Source organism: Chelonia mydas, chromosome 25 (genome assembly GCF_015237465.2).
Source record: "Chelonia mydas isolate rCheMyd1 chromosome 25, rCheMyd1.pri.v2, whole genome shotgun sequence".
Taxonomy (NCBI): domain Eukaryota; kingdom Metazoa; phylum Chordata; order Testudines; family Cheloniidae; genus Chelonia; species Chelonia mydas.
This window is the reverse complement of record NC_057858.1, coordinates 12,055,682-12,073,420: the sequence shown is the minus strand read 5'-3', so window position 1 is coordinate 12,073,420 and position 17,739 is coordinate 12,055,682. Positions and strand designations below refer to the sequence as shown.

General features: G+C 49.5%; 1 protein-coding gene across 1 annotated transcript in view; it reads right to left on the bottom strand.

The window, feature by feature from the left end:
• The window catches only part of LOC102942278 (calcium/calmodulin-dependent protein kinase type IV), a 45,014-nt gene extending 34,847 nt beyond the window's left edge, over positions 1 to 10,167 (bottom strand). Inside the window, exon 1 of the mRNA XM_007072073.4 lies at positions 8,972 to 10,167. Coding sequence (XP_007072135.1) covers positions 8,972 to 9,069 — 98 coding nt within the window. The 5' untranslated portion in view covers positions 9,070 to 10,167. The remainder of the gene's footprint in view (positions 1 to 8,971) is intronic.
• Positions 10,168 to 17,739: the final 7,572 nt, after the last annotated feature.

The window sequence follows — 17,739 nt, the reverse complement described above, 5'->3', positions numbered from 1 at the left end:
GGTTCCCTGCACCTTTTCTCACCTGGGGGCACCTCTGGGTTTGGCATGTTGTGCTCAGTGCTGATCGAGAATACAGCTGCAATTGCTCATCTTACATCACTGAGATGTAGATATTTTAATTTTATACTTATATGACACTGAAAGCAGGATAAAAATCCACATTTTCCCCACCAATAATCAAACCAACATATATGGGATTTAAGACCCCAATCCTGCAAGTCACATCAGGTAGACCCGGGACCCAGTTAGATCAGATTTCAGACTCAGGGCCTATCTTTTGTTCTTCACTGCAATATCCTTCAGCAATTAATTTTTACAGGGAATAAACTATTACCTCACTCCCTAGTTGGCCATTTTTTGTTCAATCCAGTCTGTCTTTAGAACTGATTTGTGCAATATTCTAAAGCCCTCCTCCCCTGCGCCTGATAAATATCACTTGTCTGTGCTCATTTGTCTGATAATGGCCTTGACACCCCGCTTTATGGATTCGCCTCCACCCCTCCTTTAAGCTGAGTGCTGTGATTCACTGTTTGATTAGAAGAAACTATTGGCCACAAATCAGTCTGCGGAAGGCGTTCTGCTCGGTCACTTTCAACGCACCAGAGGCAGCGTGGTACTAAGTGACAAATGCAGGTGGAGAATGGTTTTCTATCACCTCTGATTACACATAGTACTTGGCGTTTCAAGTTGTGAAAGGAAAAAAAAAGAGAGAGCGAAGCGAAGGACTGACAAGTACAGACAGAGGGGGTTTTTTGGGAAGGAACAAAATTAATTTGATTGAAATCTGGATGTTTCAATTGCACCCACTTTTGAATAGCCCCCCTCCTCCCCCGTTGCTATTTCTCTCTAGTGGCTGCACTGGTATGTGCAGGCGAGGAGGTGACAAAGCCGGCTCAGCGCCCTGGATTTGCAGTGGTGGAGTGGGCCGAAGAAAGCTTCCATTGCTAGATAAATAAAACGTCCTTGATTGTAAGTTCTTTGGGGGTAGAGGCAGATTTTTGGTTCTGTGTCCGTGCAGCCCACAGTGCAACGGCTGGGAGCTCCTTGGCGCTGTCACAACACAAAGAAACACATAATGGTAAAATAAAAACAAAGGCTGGAGCAGGCTATCAATATCCCACTCTTACAAAGGCCGGTGTTACAAAGGCTTTAATGAAATCAAAGGACACTATCGGAAGGCTCTCAGATACTGCAGAGTTGAGTGTGATATAAGGACGGTCACAGAACACAACAGATCTTCTTAGTAGTGCTGTTGTTTCAAAGCAGTGAGACGCAGATCTCAGAGATTCAGGAGCCACACCAGCCATCAGCGTTACCCCAAAGAGCCACAGGAGTGTGAATTCAGTGTTTCATTGTCTATCGTACGATACATTCGTGTTTAAACAGGATGGCAGGGGAAATATTTAGTTTATATACTATTATATACACACACAATTCTCACAGCAAAATGACTAAGCATTATTATTTTATCACCTACAATTGGTTAATAACATAGTGCAAGCATCCTGATGGGTTAATAACTTAGCTTCGTTAGTCATTAAATCACACAGCATTTTATTATCATATGCTGCAAAGAGCGGCAGGAGGCACTTGCCGCTCGCGAGCCGCAGTCTGCATATCCCTGGTTTATAGGAACAGAACCATTTCCCCCGCACGCAGCTCAGCAGACCTGAGCCTGCTGCGCACTCCAGCGAGCAGCTCTAGTGAGAACGACCCAGGTACGACCGGGAGGATTGTACATCCACTTTGCGCTGGGGGGAACAACTGTGTGTGTGAGCGGCAGCCTGATGGAGGACTGGGCCCTGGACCTGGCTTGTTGGGACAAATCCTGAGACGGTGCTGAGCCCGGGCAACAACTCCCACGGACTCCACTGAGAGCTGTAGCTTCTCAACACATGGTCTGGGCTCTTTTCCCCTCCTCTCTCATCCCTGATGAGTTGTCGCCAAACCCCTCTATCCGCCCCCCTGCAGAAGGCAGAACACGTGTTTGGGGGGAATTAACCCCTTGACTGCCACTTCGGCAACCCACTTCTATATGCCTGAGTCCTCTCGTAATCCATAAAACCCCCTGAGAATACTCCTTGCCAGTGCACAGTTGATGTCAAGACTCTGCATCAGCCCTGCTCCCAGCTCCTCGTACGGGGGCTGTGTTGGGAATATGTATGGAGTGCAAAGCCCTACAGATGTTCTCTGCTTCCCACAGGGGCCCCCGGGAAACAACGTACGTTACAGCAGCCCTGAGACTGCTCTAATTTACACCAGGGCCTGGATGTTGCAAGAATACAGGAAACACAAAAGTATCTTAAAGCCCCCATAATCTCCCAACTCTACCCTCCAAGCACAGGAATGGAGTAACTGGGAATCGACTCCCAGACTTTGACAAGAAGGACAACTGACTCATGGAATGGAATCTCCATTGCGGCCAGCTATAGCCTTATCTGTTATTATGATCCTTGAAGAGCCCTTGGAACTTAATGCAGATGGATTTTCAGGTTCAAGTATTAGCTTCACATGATCTGCCAGAGAGTAAAACAACCTCCCAAAGTCTATAGAAATGAAATTTAAATTCAGTTCCCTTGGTACTCATTCATCCTGACTGCTGTGCTATTTTTCTCGGACAACGCATTAATAAAATCCACATGTCTGCGGTATTAATATCTGGCGACACAAAGCCAAGATCTAACAGACACTCCACTTGTTCTTTACCTCTGGTTTTTACTGGCAACCTGGGGATTTTCCTCTGCCCTGCCAGGGTTTCTCATTAATACAGCATTCGAGCTGGGCAAAAGTTTTCAATCAAAACTTTTTGGGGGCAAAAATGCAGATTTGGGTCGATTGAAATACATCCTGAATTCATGTAGAATTTGCTGAATTGTTTTGGTCAGGAAACAAACAAAATTCTGAAGAAATCAAAATGTTTTGTTTTGATGTTTTCAAAAGGGAATGCGTTGATTTGTCAACAAAATTGCCTTCGATTTTACTTTTAGAAAACATTTTAAAAAGCTCAAAATCTACACAAAACATTTAGTTTGACCGGAAACTTTTTTGTTGTTGTTGCTTTTTGCCTGGCTGAAAAATTTTAAAAAATTCATTTTGGATCATCCTGAAATGATTTGGTGGACTCGATGACCTCCTGAGGTCTCTTCCGATCCTAATCTTCTATGATTTTCCCTCCAATTTTGCCAAACTGCCAGTGAACCGAAAAACCAGCTATTTGCACAGCTCTGTCTAGCAGGGCATCTGATCTGTGCTGCAGTTAAGAGCTTTGTTAATGTTTCTATTAGAGACTGGGTCCTGTCCTGCTCCCAGGGAAGTCAACGGAATGGAATTTCTACCACAGCAATGGAATGGGGTCAAGCAGGGAAATCCTACATCAGGATTTAGGCCCAACAAAGCACTGAACGCAGCTACCTGCTAAATCAAGAGCAGCTGGAGACAATGGGCACTCTGCAAACCCACAATCACGTGGGGGCAAAACTGACGCCCCATGCACACGGCCAGTGCAAAACCCATGCAATATCGATACCCTATTCTGAAGGCTTAAGTGGGGCTTGAAGGCTGCACGTCTTATACTGGCCCTGTGCATGGGGGGAGTGAATCACACCCATCACCAGTCCAGTGGCGAACTTCCCATTGATTTCAGTAGTGCAGGATTGGGCCTTAAATCAATGGGTTTAGTCACGTGAGTAAAGGCTACTTGTGTGTGTGAAAGACTGCTGGCTCAGGCTCCGGATATTGAAGAGCTATGAGTGAAAAAAAAGGAAAGAAATAGCCGAGCTTTTGCTCCAGTGACACGAAGGTATTTTGTCTGCAGCTGTGCAGAGCGCTGTTGTCTAAGGGCCTGATCCAAAGTCACTGGTGTCAGTAGGTGTTGACGCCAAAGGGTGTTGGATCAGGCCTTAACGTAGCCTGGTACCTTTGTGGATGGGCAGGGATATGAACTGAAACCCGACTGAGCTATTTCATTTCCAGTTCTCTACAGATGCCATTCTCAGGTATGTCTACGGTCCCCGTGACCATAACATCAGAGCACCTCACAACCTGCCAATGCATTTACCCTCACAGCCCCCCGGGAGGCAGGGCCATGCTAATATCCCCATTTTACATATGGGAAACTGAGGCCGGGGGCGGTTGAGTGATTTGCCCAAGGTCACACAGAGAGTATGTGGCAGAGCAGGGAATTAAATTCAGGTCTTCTAAAGCTGAAGTTAGGTGCCCTAATCAGTGCACAATCCTACCTCCGTTGTTCCTGCCCCTTTCTACTCCTTGCGCATTTCTGGAGCCTCTTGAGCTCTCATAGCTGATAGCTGAGTAAAGCAAACAGATTTAAAAGCTCTTCTGTGCTTGTGGCCATGATAGGGTTCAGCGGGTCACAAAGAAGAAAAAAGAATCAGGGGGGGGATTTTTGAAATATTTTGTTCCAAAATTGTGGGTTTTTCTGACCGTTTTCCAACTGGCAAAGGTTGGACATGTTCATGGAGCCAAGTCGTTTTCCAACCAGCTTTAAGCTGAAGGCTCCTAAATTTGGTCCTGAATTTACCTCGTAGCATCCAGTTATTGTAGATCCAGCCGTGGCCCAAAATCTCTCATTGCTTCTTCCCATGACCCAAATCCCACAATCCTCTGCAACCACAAAGGACCATGGAATATATGGTGCACCAAGAGATGAATTCTTTGGCCATTTTGTGGCGCATGGACCAAAAACAATAGGTGGAGAGCTACTGTTGTGGAGATATGAGATACGGTCCATTCTCATAGGATATGTCTACACGGCAATTAAACACCCGCGTCTGGCCCAGGTCAGCTGACTCAGGCTTGTAGGGCTTGGGCTGTGGGTCTATAAAATTGCAGTGTAGACATTCAGGCTAGGGCAGGAGCCTGGGCTCTGGGACCCTCCCCCATCGCAGGATTTCGGAGCTCCAGCTCTAGCCTGAGCCCGAATGTCTACACTGCAATTTTATAGCCCCACAGCCCAAGCCCCTTGAGCCTAAGTCAGCTGACCCAGGCCAGCTGCCGGCGTTTTATTGAAGTGTGGAAACACCCAGAGAGTCTCATTTCGTTACACAACCCTAACCATAGCAGAGTTGTCTAAGGTTCTCAGCAAGGGTGACCTGAGCCCTGCTCTGGATTGTAATGGTCTCATCTTGAGAGACCTAGAGTGTTTGCTAACCCTACTGAGGCAATGAGGATTGTGGGTGCTCAGCACGTCTCTGGATCAGACCTTGACTATACAGCTTGGCCCAAGAGACTGGAGCCTTAGTCTGCTCACTTCCCCCATCCGTAGAAAGTTCTGTCCCCCAGGTAGATGTACAGGGCTCTGTAAGCACGGAGGGCCTGGTGCTCAGTGGTGTCAGGGATTCACAACCTCCTTTGACATCAGCATGGGAGTGCGTTAGGGAATCAGGCCCTGAGGATTGTTCTTAACCAATGGGAGCTGCAACAGCTAGACACAGCAGGGTACAGTGTTGCCACCCCCAAACATGCAAAAATTGCAAGCCCAGCTCTCCGGCCTCATGCATTTGGCTTACAAATTATGAGGGAAAAAAATCCTCTTTAGGATAATGATGATGTTTATGGTGCATTTATTCTATTCATTTATTTACTTCTGTTGCAGTAGCGTCCAGGAGCCCCATTCATGGACCAGAACCTCCCTGTGCTAGGTGCTGTGCAAACACTAACCAGAAAGATGGCCCCAAGATTGTACGTTTGTCTTCTGGGTTCTGAGCCTTTAAGTTTCATGTTTACAAGCTTTTCTCTGCAGCCATGAGGGCTAGAAGCTTGTTTTGTTTAAATGGAAGCTGAGATTCTCACTTAATCACCTGACTCCAGGAGCTGGCGCTTTTGGAAAAGCACCAAATATTGCAAGACTCATGATAAAATCAAGAGAGTCTGTGACACATATTAAATTAAGGGTAGGTTTTTCGTTTTACCTTCGCATTTCCTGCCTATGCTTCCATCAGACTTTTATGTTATATGGATATCTGCAATGCAAATAACTTACAATCGACTTCTAGAGCTGGTCCAGAAGGCTGAGACCACAGGAGGGCTTCAACATTCCAGCTCCAAACTCTCCTGAACTTTAAGGGAGAATCTGAACCAAGCTCCAGATCTGGGTTTTGCAAATTGCCCATTTCTTTGTAAGGGCCCAAACCAAGGGCCTGCTATTGGTCAGCAGGAGTCTTTCCACCGACTTCAGTGGGATCTGGGTCAGAAAAACTCTGTGTCTACTAACTTACACAACCACACCGGTCTCTCCCATCACTCTGTCTCCTCACCCTCTGCCCCGCCCCCTTCGTTCCATCTGTCTATTGAGTCACCTAGAACCTGATCTAAAGCCCACTGAAGTAAAGGGGAGCCTTTCCATTGACATCAAAGAGTCCTTTCCGTATTGAGAGCTCTCTGGGGCAGAGACTGTCTATGTTATTGGTTTGCACAGGGCCTAGCACCACAGAGCCTGAATCCCTGACTGAGCGGCCCCCTTATGCGCTACTGCAATGCAAATCAGAAACAATAAGAATAAGTGACCCTCGCTGGAGAAAACTATTGCTCAGAAAGACACATTCTAGGGTTTGAAGCGCAACATTTGGCTTACTTTAAAATCTCATTTTTCTCCAACATAGAGACGAGTCTGGAAATTTCAGCCCTGGCTTGGTTTAGTGCAAGTCCCGACATACACACAGCGGGGCACGTGCCCTGCCCATTATGAAAGCACAGTTCCACGTTAGGACCGATCAGAAATAAGTCGCATGTCTGTTCACCGAATGAGCTCTCCACATCCGCTGAGACATTAGCTTTATAGTCCATACTGACAAGACAGCCAGTTAGCACCAGTTGCGATGGTGGACAAAAGCCCAGTAGGAGTTGGACTGAGACCCATCACGCTCATTGCACATCAGCCCCCAAGGCCCGGACAGGAGTAACCACTTTTACAGAACTTCCTTTGCAAAATGGGGCAGATTCAAATCCGAAGCTCTGGTCCTTGTTATCAGTTCCTGAACTATCTGGTGCTTAAGGAAATAGAACGGCCACACTGGGTCAGGCCAATGGCCCATCTAACCCAGTATCCTGACTTCTGACAGTGGCCAGTGCCAGACGCTTCAAAGGGAATGAACAGACCAGGGCAATTTCAAATGATCCATCCCTTGTCGTCCAGCCCCAGCATCTGGCAGTCAGAGGCTTAGGGACACCAAGAGCATGGATTGCATCCCTGACTATCTTGGCTAACAGCCATTCATGGACCTATCCTCCATGAACTTATCTAGTTCTTTTTTGAACCCAGTTATAGTTTTGGCCGTCACAACATCCCCCGGCAAGGAGTTCCACAAGTTGACTGTGCGTTGTGTGAAAAAAATACTTCTTTGTGTTTGTTTCAAACCTGCTGCCTGTTAATTTCATTGGGTGACCCCTGGTTCTTGTGGTACGTGAAGGGGTAAATAACACTTCCTCATTCACTTTCTCCACCCCATTCATGATTTTATAGACCTCTCTCATATCCCCCTTTGTTGTCTCTTTTCCATGCTGAACAGTCATAGAATCATAGACTAACAGGGTTGGAAGGGACCTCAGAAGGTCATCTAGTCCAACCCCCTGCTCGAAGCAGGACCAAGTCCCAGTTAAATCATCCCAGCCAGGAGTCTTAAGTCATAAGTCCCAGTCTTATTAATCTCTCCTCATACAGAAGCTATTCCATGCCCTTAATTATTTTTGTTGATCTTCTCTGTATCTTTTCCAATTCCAATATATATTTTTTGAGATGGGTGACCAGAACTGCACGCAGTATTCAAGGTGTGGGCATACCATGGATTTATATAGTGGTGTTATGGTATTTACTATTTTATTATCTACCCCTTTCCTAATGGTTTGTGGAAGTGGAAGGAGAAAAAGAGGGCCTGAATGCAGCCATCTTGGTTAACTTAGAGACAAAGCAAGGGGAGGGGGGACTTGTGCACGTAAGAATGATTGCGAGAGATGCTGGGTGTTTTGTTTTTTTTAAATAAGCAGAATATATACAAAAACCCATGTATAAACAGAAACTAACCATTGATTTATATAACGGGAGAGTATAAATACTTGTCTTTAAACTGCTTGCTTTTGAAGATCTGCCTAAGGACGGGGGACCCCCTGTCCGAGCGCAGTCTTCCCTTGCAATTGCTCGTAATAAAGTGTCTCTGACTTGTTGCTGACAAACGCGGAGTGAGGACTTGTTTTCTTCCACAGGTTCCCGACATTCTGTTTGCTTTTTTGACTGCCGCTGCACACTGAGTGGATGTTTTCAGAGAACTATCCACAATGACTCCAAGATCTCTTTCTTGAGTGGTCGCAAGACCCCATCATTTTGTATGTATAGTTGGGATTATGTTTTCCAGTGTGCATTACATTGCATTTATCAACAATGAATTTAATCCTGCATTTTGTTGCCCCGTCACCCAGTTTTGTGAGATCCCTTTGTCACTCTTCGCAGTCAGCTTTGGACTTAACTAACTTGAGTAATTTTGTATCGTCTGCAAACTTTGCCACCTCCCTGTTTACCCCTTTTTATAGAGAGGAGGCACTGCTCCGCCTGGTGAATCGTGGTAGAGCTCATTTCTTGATATGCCTAAATCACTCCTGGGCCAGAAGAAGGGGTGAGAGGGGGAAGAATCTGAACATAAATCAAGAGCCATTGAAGCCACTCTACCCTTTACAGGATCAGGCTCCAGAGGAGGAAAGGCCCAGTTCTATAAACCCTGAACCAAACTGCCCCATCACCTACCAGATATAATCCTGGTTCTGGGGCTGATTTGCATGACCTAATGAAAACAATTCGCCCCTCTCTCCCATCCATTGGGAGACCCTCTCCACATTTCACTCCAGGCTCTTGATCTGCCCATCACGTGCATTTGAGCCCCAACTCCAAGAAGCACCGTTATGAGCAAGAAACGCAAAGCCCACACATGTCACGAATCAAATCCCGATAACCTCAAACCGTTACCTTCCCAGTTCCAGGCCCATGGTGTAGAAGTCCTCCAGGGCAGTGTTGCGGTGGGACCCGTCAATCCAGTACTCCGCTCCAGGTTTGGAGGTAGGCATGTTTAGGGGCCGCAGAAAGGAATTTCCTGCTGGACGCGGGACAGAGATTGCCGTGACTTCCCACCCTCCCCACCTATTCCAGCGTCAAACATGCAGATGGACTAAAAAGCAGTTCTCAGGATTCTCTGGTGGAATAAAATTATATCCGCAAATCTCTGTCCTGACAGACCTGCACACTGGGCTTAGTCAGATTGATTCCTCCCTCCTGTGGTTTTCATGATGCCTCTGCACACCCCTTATTTTTTCTGCCCCTCCATGTCTTTTCAATGCCAAAAGCTGATTTTCATAGACTCTGCCAGCAATACTAACTGAGGCAGGGATCTCCCTCCACGCACATAAGGAGAGACAGCAAATAGTCCTGCACATTGAGGATGGTCACTTCAGGAGATTTGTGTCTTGGTATTTTTCTCAGGAGATGGCAGAAATCAAGACATCAGTGGTGTCCTCTATTTCTGGAACATGCTTCCTTCTGCCGGTGGCTTGCATCATCCTGAATCCTTTCAGCTAGTTGCTCTTTGTAACTTGATTAATATTCATTTTGATTTCATTACTGAACGTAACCGCAGAGAAGGAATCGCTGCATATTGAAGCATCTGTCCCCGATTCAATGTTTGCTCTTTAAAGTTCCAAACATTTTGGGTTAGTTGGCAAGAAAGACACCCCCACCTCTGATTGCACCTTCACTTCTGTTCTACTACGGTTCTGCTTCTTTGACCCAGTACTCAAGGCCCATGTTGCAAATTGCCCCAAACTGGCTGGGCCATCCCAGAGCAACTCCCAGATTTGCAATCTTGGAAGATTTCCGATATGCGCTGATCCGCTGAAATTTGCAGCTTGTGATTCCAGCCCTCTTGGCTATGGAAAATCCCAGGATTTCACGTTTCAGATTCCTCCCTCGTCCGCAAAGGGAAGGCTAGGGAGACGCAGTCAGTTTTGCATCTGTGCAAGCAATTCAGCACGGCATTCAAAAATCAGCACATGGGTTTCTCTCTTGCTGTGTCATTCTTGTGGGGCTCGAGGAAGGCATAACACCACGCCCGGCAGCTGCAGCATACAAGTGACCTTTATGAGAAACACCAACGATTTCTAGCCCCTCCTTTCTAAGTGGCTCTCTTGTGCCACCAAATGGCTCTTTGCTCTCACTGCAATCTCCTGCCCAGCACAAAAAACCCTGCCTGACAGCTGGTTCCTTAAATAACCCCAGTCATTTTACCCAGTGCCTTCATGTTAATAGTATATATCATAGGAACAAATAGAGACCTCCCCACCTCCAAGATCTGAGCCCCATGATGAGTTTACGGAGGCTGGGGGAAAGGAAGGATTCTTATGCCACATTTACAGATAATACCTAGCTCTGATTCAGCACTTTTCATCAATCTTTTGCTCTTTATGCAACCAAATAATATGTAGAAACCACACAACCACACAGGCACAGTCCCAATAACCATGTTCACTAGCTACACATCTGTGGTCTAGCTGCATACACATACGGCTGCTCGGGCTGGTTTGTAAAGCACGGAACACAGTGGGCACCACAAGAGGGCTCACACACTATTTAAAGGGGGACTTCTAATTCCTCTACACTGTAAAAACTGAGATTCAGGGAGCTTAAGGGTGAGTTTTGCAAAAGCACTCAGGATTAACCAACCTCTGCACCTGCTGAAGTCAGTGATAGAAGCCTCATTGGTTGCAATGGGAGGAGAGCTAGGCCTTTTGAAAGCCCCCAGCCCCCGTGAGCTGTCCCAGGGTCTCAAGATGTGGCGGAGTCAGGAATTAAACAAAGATCTGTAGCCACCTGCATGGAACTTGGAGAGAGGAGCCCAGGTTGCAGGAGGGAAGTGTTTGGAAGAGGCACCGGGAGGCCAGTCTGTGTGCACAGGGCTGGCGTGCTAGCTGCAGTGTCTCAGCAAATAGTTCTCTGACTAAACAACCAGCTGAGTTGCCAAGCATGGAGTCCTTTTATGTTCTGACCACGCAGGCCGTGCCTCAGACAAGATCAAACGCATCCTTGGCTGGTGTCCTAAGCACAAAACTGTCCTTCCAATCCAGTCCCAACCCCACCCAGCTGGGCTGTGACTTTCACCCAGCCAATAGCCAAGCACCCCTAGGATGGGCAGGCTTGGCTTGTAAATGGGTCCTGGGCTTAGCTGGAGGGCGACGGAGACTTTAAGGCCTGATGCTGAGGGGAGCTGAGCCCCTTGACTTCCGTGGGTGTTGCAGATGCTCAGCAAATCTTGGATCCAGGCCAAATTTATCCATCAACACACTGAGTTCTCCAGGAGAAGTGTCCACACAGAGGGAGCACGGGTTCTAGTGATTAGAGCACCGGCCTGGATGTCAAGGAATCTGGGTTCTATGCCTGACTCTGACATCTACTTGCTCTGTGACCTCAGGCAAGTTACAGTGCCTCTCTGTGCCTCAGTTTCCCCACCTGCAATAGGCTAATAACACCTCCCTGTCTCACAGGGGTGTTGTGGGGATCTACAGTCTACGTGGGGGATGGGCGCTGGAGAAGTGAAAGATGATCATCTAATCGTGTTCATGGCTGTGAGGAAGACTGTCGCAAGGGCACTGGGAATGGAGCTGAGATTAAACCAATTCAGCAATTTGGCCCTGCCCTATAACCTGAGGCTAGACACCTAAATGTCCCATGGGAAGTGAGGGAGCCCCGGATCCTCTGAGACATTTAACCCGAGACCAGACAAAGCCCTGTGTAGGGAGGGAGGGGACAGACTGTGGGACAGATCTTCACCTTCTCTAATGTCAATGATTCAGGGCTAGATCAGCTGTGTGGGATCCTCTCCCCTGGGGTAACCGTGGAGCAGCCAGACCAGATTCCAGTTTAGATCTCACCTCTCCTGCAGCACACAAGCTGGGTGGGATCCCAGCCCAGTGCACCACACAGCTGGTAAGCAGGATGACCCCTAGGATTCCCTTGAGCACTAGGCCGGAGTGCTAGATAGCTCACTCCTGGCACAGCTTAGAACTAAGTGTCTGCTAATTTAAGGGCCTGGGTAGCGCAGACTTTTGCTGCCTTTGGCAAGCCACGTGAAAGGGGAGAACAAGCTGTTTCTCTCGTGCGGAGCATTACAAAGCGCTGCTGAGCGCATTTCCCTGGTGTGCTTGTCCTGGGGGTGGCACAGCTCCCCCTTCTGCTCTGGTGTGGCACTACCAGTGCTCCCTGCCTCAGTTTCCTTCCCTGAGGGGGGGTCTCCTCAGCTTTCCCCACACAGGTCAGCGCTGGAGAGGTGGTTGGCCTTCCAGCCAAGTGGCAAACAAACTTAACCCCTTCCAGGGTTACAAATATCCAACTAAAGAGTCATGGCAAACAAAAAGATTCTTCCCCCCTTCATGGGCTTCTTCTCAGCCACCCTCTGGGCTCCATTATCAGACCCTGTCTGAGCTACTTTTGAGTCTTTCCCTGCTCGGGTCTAGAGCGCTCAGCGCCCTGGCTGGTTCCCTTGGAGAACAGCTCTCAGCCCCTACTGGGCTCTGTTCCTTGCAGCCTTCCCTGGTCCGGTATAGGGCACTGGCCCCCTGGCTGGTTCTCCTGGACTTCCCAGCTCCCTGCAGACCTGTCCCTGGCTCAGGACCTTTCACAGGAGCCTACCCTTGCCCTGTGGTTCCATGCACCCCAAATTGTTCTCTCTGAGCCCTTGTATGAGGCCCAGGTGTCCACTGAGCTATCACCTAGCCCCTCCCCTTAGTCCCACCCCCTCAGGCTGGAAAGCAGCTAATTAATTATTATGGCACAGGTGGGGCTGGGTCCCATCTCCCCTGAAAGGGGTGTCACCCTGTGACCGTGCTGCATTGAGCCCCAGGAAAGGGGTGGTGCCTGGTAAACTAGAGGGACAAAGCTGGAACTCCGTCTGTGTGGAAGCAGGGTTGTTTGGCTGTAGTGTCTGGCTGTTTCCCGCACTAATTGTTTGCTAATGTTTGTGGTTCCATTTATCCTGACAGCCCCATGCCTCCTGGGCCCACCTGCCCACCCTACACAGCCAGAGACAGATAGGAAGGGTTTTGATTTGTGCTTTTGCCTTCCAGTTCTTAAGGATGGAAAATAATGCCTGGCAGTTCCCGCGTGGGGTGAGAAGTGGGTTCACTAACACTGAAGCATGAATCTTCCCAAGCCGAGCTACAGCCTCAGCCTCATGCATGGCCGTTAGCCATGCACACGGTGAGGTCAGTGATTCTGATCCAGTGCAGAGCAGAAAGGAGTGAACCAAATTCCGCCCCCCAGGCAGCAGACCATGGGCCAGATCCTCTGTAGGTCCAATGACTACACCCACTGACATCAGCTGAGGGGTTTGGCCCTGTAACTTCAGATTGGCCAGCTGTCACTAGAGTGGAATTTCCGTTTGGAGTTTGCCTCTGTTCATGCAATCGGGTTGCACTAGGTACATTCCTCTTCCAGGAGAGAGAGTGCTTTAGGAAAAGGCAAATCTGGATTAGCCCAGAGGAGACGCTGCAACATGAGAATGCCCCAGTGGAAAACTCTCCCCTCCTGCTGTGGGGTCCACTTCCTTGGTGACCTTCCTTAGCCATCAAGGACTATCTGGAGTCTCCTTTCGAGCTTGCCAGTGCTATTCTTAGCCTGCCCCTGGGGCTCAGTGCAGAGCAACATGGATGTGGTCCTAAGGGGAAATGCACTGCAGTGAGCGGACCAGCACTGCACACCTCTTCAGTGCTGCCTAGGCCTTGTGCTAGCCCCTTTCCACAGGGGCGAATTTCCCGCTGCCTGGGTTTAACGTGCCACCTGCACCGTGACCCAAGACCCTGGTGTCCCAGGAAACTGGGGACTGGGCCCATGTGGCAGTGAGAAGCTCTGATCCCAAAGGCCGCCATGGACCCTAATCCCTTCCCTGGCATCCCCCTGCATCTTCGGTGTCAGGGGAAAGGAAGGCGTCTATCTGCAGCATATGTTGCTTGAAGACAAAGACGCTTCCTTTGTGACCTATTTTCCCAGTTACCTGGGCTAAGCAACGTTTCGGCTGATCCCGCTCCTGGGCGCTCTCACAGCAAGGGCATGCACTGGTCGAGGCTCTCTCTGCTTTTCGGAAATGCACAAAGTGGAAGCTGCCCGGGGGGTCATCCCTTTGCTGGGGGATGTCCCAGATATCTTCCAGCATTACAGGGCGTTCAACCCAGCCGACAGCCCCGCTCAGCCTGCAGCTCGGATGGTCACCACGAATCAGTCACGGGGTTAGCCCTTGTGTCAGGAATTCTGGATTCTGGCTGCCTACAGGGATGTCTACACTACGGCCGCTTCACACAACTGCGGCGCTGCAGCTGTGCCCACAGAAGGGGCCTTTCCTTTCCTGTAGTTCACCCACCGCCTTGAGAGACAGTAGCTAGGTCGAAAGCAGAATTCTTCCATCCACCCTGCAGTTTCTACACTGGGGGTTAGTCAGGGCCAGATTTCCAATTAGGTCACAGTAGGCACAGACCTAGGGGCGTCCTAGGGGCACCTAAAACTTAAAAGTGGGTTAAAAGTTTCATTTTTTATGGAAAACACGAAGGTCAGCTGCAGTCAGGGGCGGGGGGTGCTGAAGATGCTGTGGCATATAAGGTGTAAATCCGACTCCGGGCTTAGGTCCGCTTTACTGTGTATCTCAGGACTGGTGAATTTTTCCCACGCTTGAGTGATGTAGTTAGATTGATCTAAGCTTTAGGTGTAGAGCAGGCCTAAGATATACCACATCCAGAATGTCTTTCATCTGTCTTTCTATCTATCCATCCCCATACACACCCATCTATCTGCCTAACAGGATCTGCATTCAGATGGGACAGGTGAAATATGACTCCCCCTGAGTGTTGAAATGCATTTGGAGGATGGAGAGAACCCGAACTGGTTACATCCCCACCTAGAACAGAGTCTCAGCCATGCCCTGAGGAACAGAAGAACCCAGACTGGACTCCAGCTGCATGTTCTCTGCTGCTCCAGCAGGGACTCTGGTGAAGAAGTTTTGGGGGTCAGGTTTGGTGTGGAGGTGGTTGGCTGGTGTTTAGTGGCCTGTGATGTACAGGAAGTCAGACTTGGGAGTCCCTTCTGGCCTTAAACGCCATGACTATGACTCCAAGGAGTCAGAAGTCCAAGGGGCAAAGGAACCTCCAGGAGCAATTTCTTCAGGCTCTCTTCCCAGCTCTTTTCCAGGCTCTCATACTGAGCAATGCCTCCCAGAGCTTCCCCTGAAGATCCAGTTCCTGCCCTTGGCTGAGTTCTCAATCCACGGCAACCCTTAATTCAGGGCTACCGCCAGTTGGCTCCCTGCAGTGTTTCACTCCCCGGGCACTTGCAGAGGTTAAGACCACCAAGCGCTGGACACCACAGATCTTTCAAGAATGAAAGTCTTTCACCTTTCCCAGTATTCTTAAAGAATCGCAATGTTGACTTTTATTATCGGGCCCCTTTTGCCTGCTGCTCTTATTTGGTGTTGCAGCAAAAATGTGGATACTTTATGGCCTCTATGTTTTTCCTAGCGATCCCACCCCCTTTCCACGGTGCACTCTTTGCACTCCCACAGGAGAGGATCAGCTGTTTCCTGGACCGAGCCCATCCCACATTATCCAGCTCCGTGTTAGGTTCTTAGACACAAATCGCTATTTAAGCCACAATGGCCAGTCACAATTCTAAACAGGGCCGCATCGCTCTGTCTCTCCGGGCATTCTCAACTCTTGGGCATATTTCACGGAAGCTCAGCCCCTTCTGCTCCGTGTGTTCTCTCTTTAGACTCACCCCCCAGGGCTGACTCCTCGTTAATCGCCCCCTCCAGGTGCAACGGGGTGTGCTAATTGGCCTCTCTGTCCCACATTAATCATTTCACCACCCCCACCATGCAGTCACCACTTGAAGCCCAATTTGGGGTGATCTAAGCAGTGCCTCAGCTTTGCCCGAGCTCTCTGCACAGGGGTGAATTCCACCCTACACCAGGGCTTTGCCCACCTCATCATACAGAACTCACAGCAGGGCAGTGTCCATCCTGGGTCAAACGTCAACCCTGTGGAACAGAGAATGCGAGACCCTCCCACTGCTGAGCTAGAAAACGTCCCTAAACCAGATGGATGCAAGGCCTGATTTCTCAAGTCCGCCATCAACATGTCTCTAGATCTTAAAAGGGGCATGAAATAAGCTCCCTCTGTCTTGTGGGTCAAAAAACAGCCAAGCGGCAAGCACCTTTGCCAGTTTAAATCTTCCATAATGCCACCCCAGGGAGGCAGTCTGATTAGCAGAGCATATTTGCAGTGGATACATTTTTAATTAAACAGTACATTGTTTGCCCTCACCCCCTTGCCTCCAACGAGGGTTAGCTGCTGGCATCTTCGATCTCAGACAGATGGCTACTGCTGAGATATTACAACCTACTGCCATCTGCACAGAACTGACATAGCCAGCCACGAGCCAGGCCCTGCCAATGTGTTCACTAAACACCGCGCGTTAATGCGATCGGCCTGGCAGCTGCGGATGAGGGAGGACCGCTGGCAGCTGAGGTGGAGAGAGAGGCTGCCTTGGCCACTGGACCTCCAGAGCTCCTGAGAGGTGCCTCTGTTGATGGGCCAGAGCTGTTACGAACGATGGAGTCTTATGCCTGAGCTGGTCCAAACGTAACCCCAATGAAAGCACCAATAAACACCTGCTCAACACCATGAAAAAGGGTGAAATTTGTCCCATCCCCCCCTCCCCTGTGTGCCCAGGCCTAGGCCCCATGGTTGGGGCTCCCAGAATCCTTTGCTTCGACATTAAAAATGCCAGGGGCTTTTCTACAGGAAGGGTTCTGGACCCTGCTATCAGCTGTGGGGCTGAATTAGTGTCTGTGTAAAGACACAATGCTGGTGTCTCTGGGATCAGACCAGTAACCGGCTCTGGTACTGATCAGCTGTCGGGTGTAATGTACAATATTTCTGCACGTTCCCCCACCCCGGCTCTCTTGTTATCTAACTATCTCAGAGCTGCTTTTCAATGCCTGGTGGGCTGGAGCATTGTTATCTGCAGCATCCTGGTCCATTTCCTTCAGCACCGGGCGTACCGGGGGTCTGCGGCGTCTCCATCCTCTCCCATGGAGTCTGCCGGGTACCAGACCCAACCACCACGGCTATTGCCATGTCAGCAGCTTGCCTCAAGGTGGTGCTGTTGCCTTCCATATGGACACAGAGCGGGGTTCCTTTCCCAAGGCACCTTTGCAGAGTGATGGAGGTGGGTTTGCGGAGGGATCCTTCTCCTTCCTAAGCCCCAGGGATAGCGGTGCCTGGAGACAGGACACCGCATGGAGTGGGCCGGGGGGGGGTTCTGAGGTGGCTCGGCTGGCTGGTCCTTGCTCGCATACTCAGCGCCTAGCTGATCCCCATCTGTGGGGTCAGGAAGGAACCCCTGCACCCCAGGTCAGATTGGCAGGACTTTTGGGGGGTGGGGGCAGAAGCGGAGTTCACCTTCCTCTGCAATGTGAGGGTCTCCCACTTAATCATTGCTCTGCATTGTGGGGGGCGGGAGGCCTCCTGTCCGCTGCCCATGGCCCATAGCAGCCTACTCTCCTGCGGGCTGTATCACTTTGCTCTCATTCGGGGGGCTGGGTTTAGTGTGCGGGTGCTGGCCTGAGCCATACAGCAGGTCAGCCTATGATCTGGAGGCGATTTAAACTCCATGGGTACGTCTACACTGCACCAAAATACCCCCGG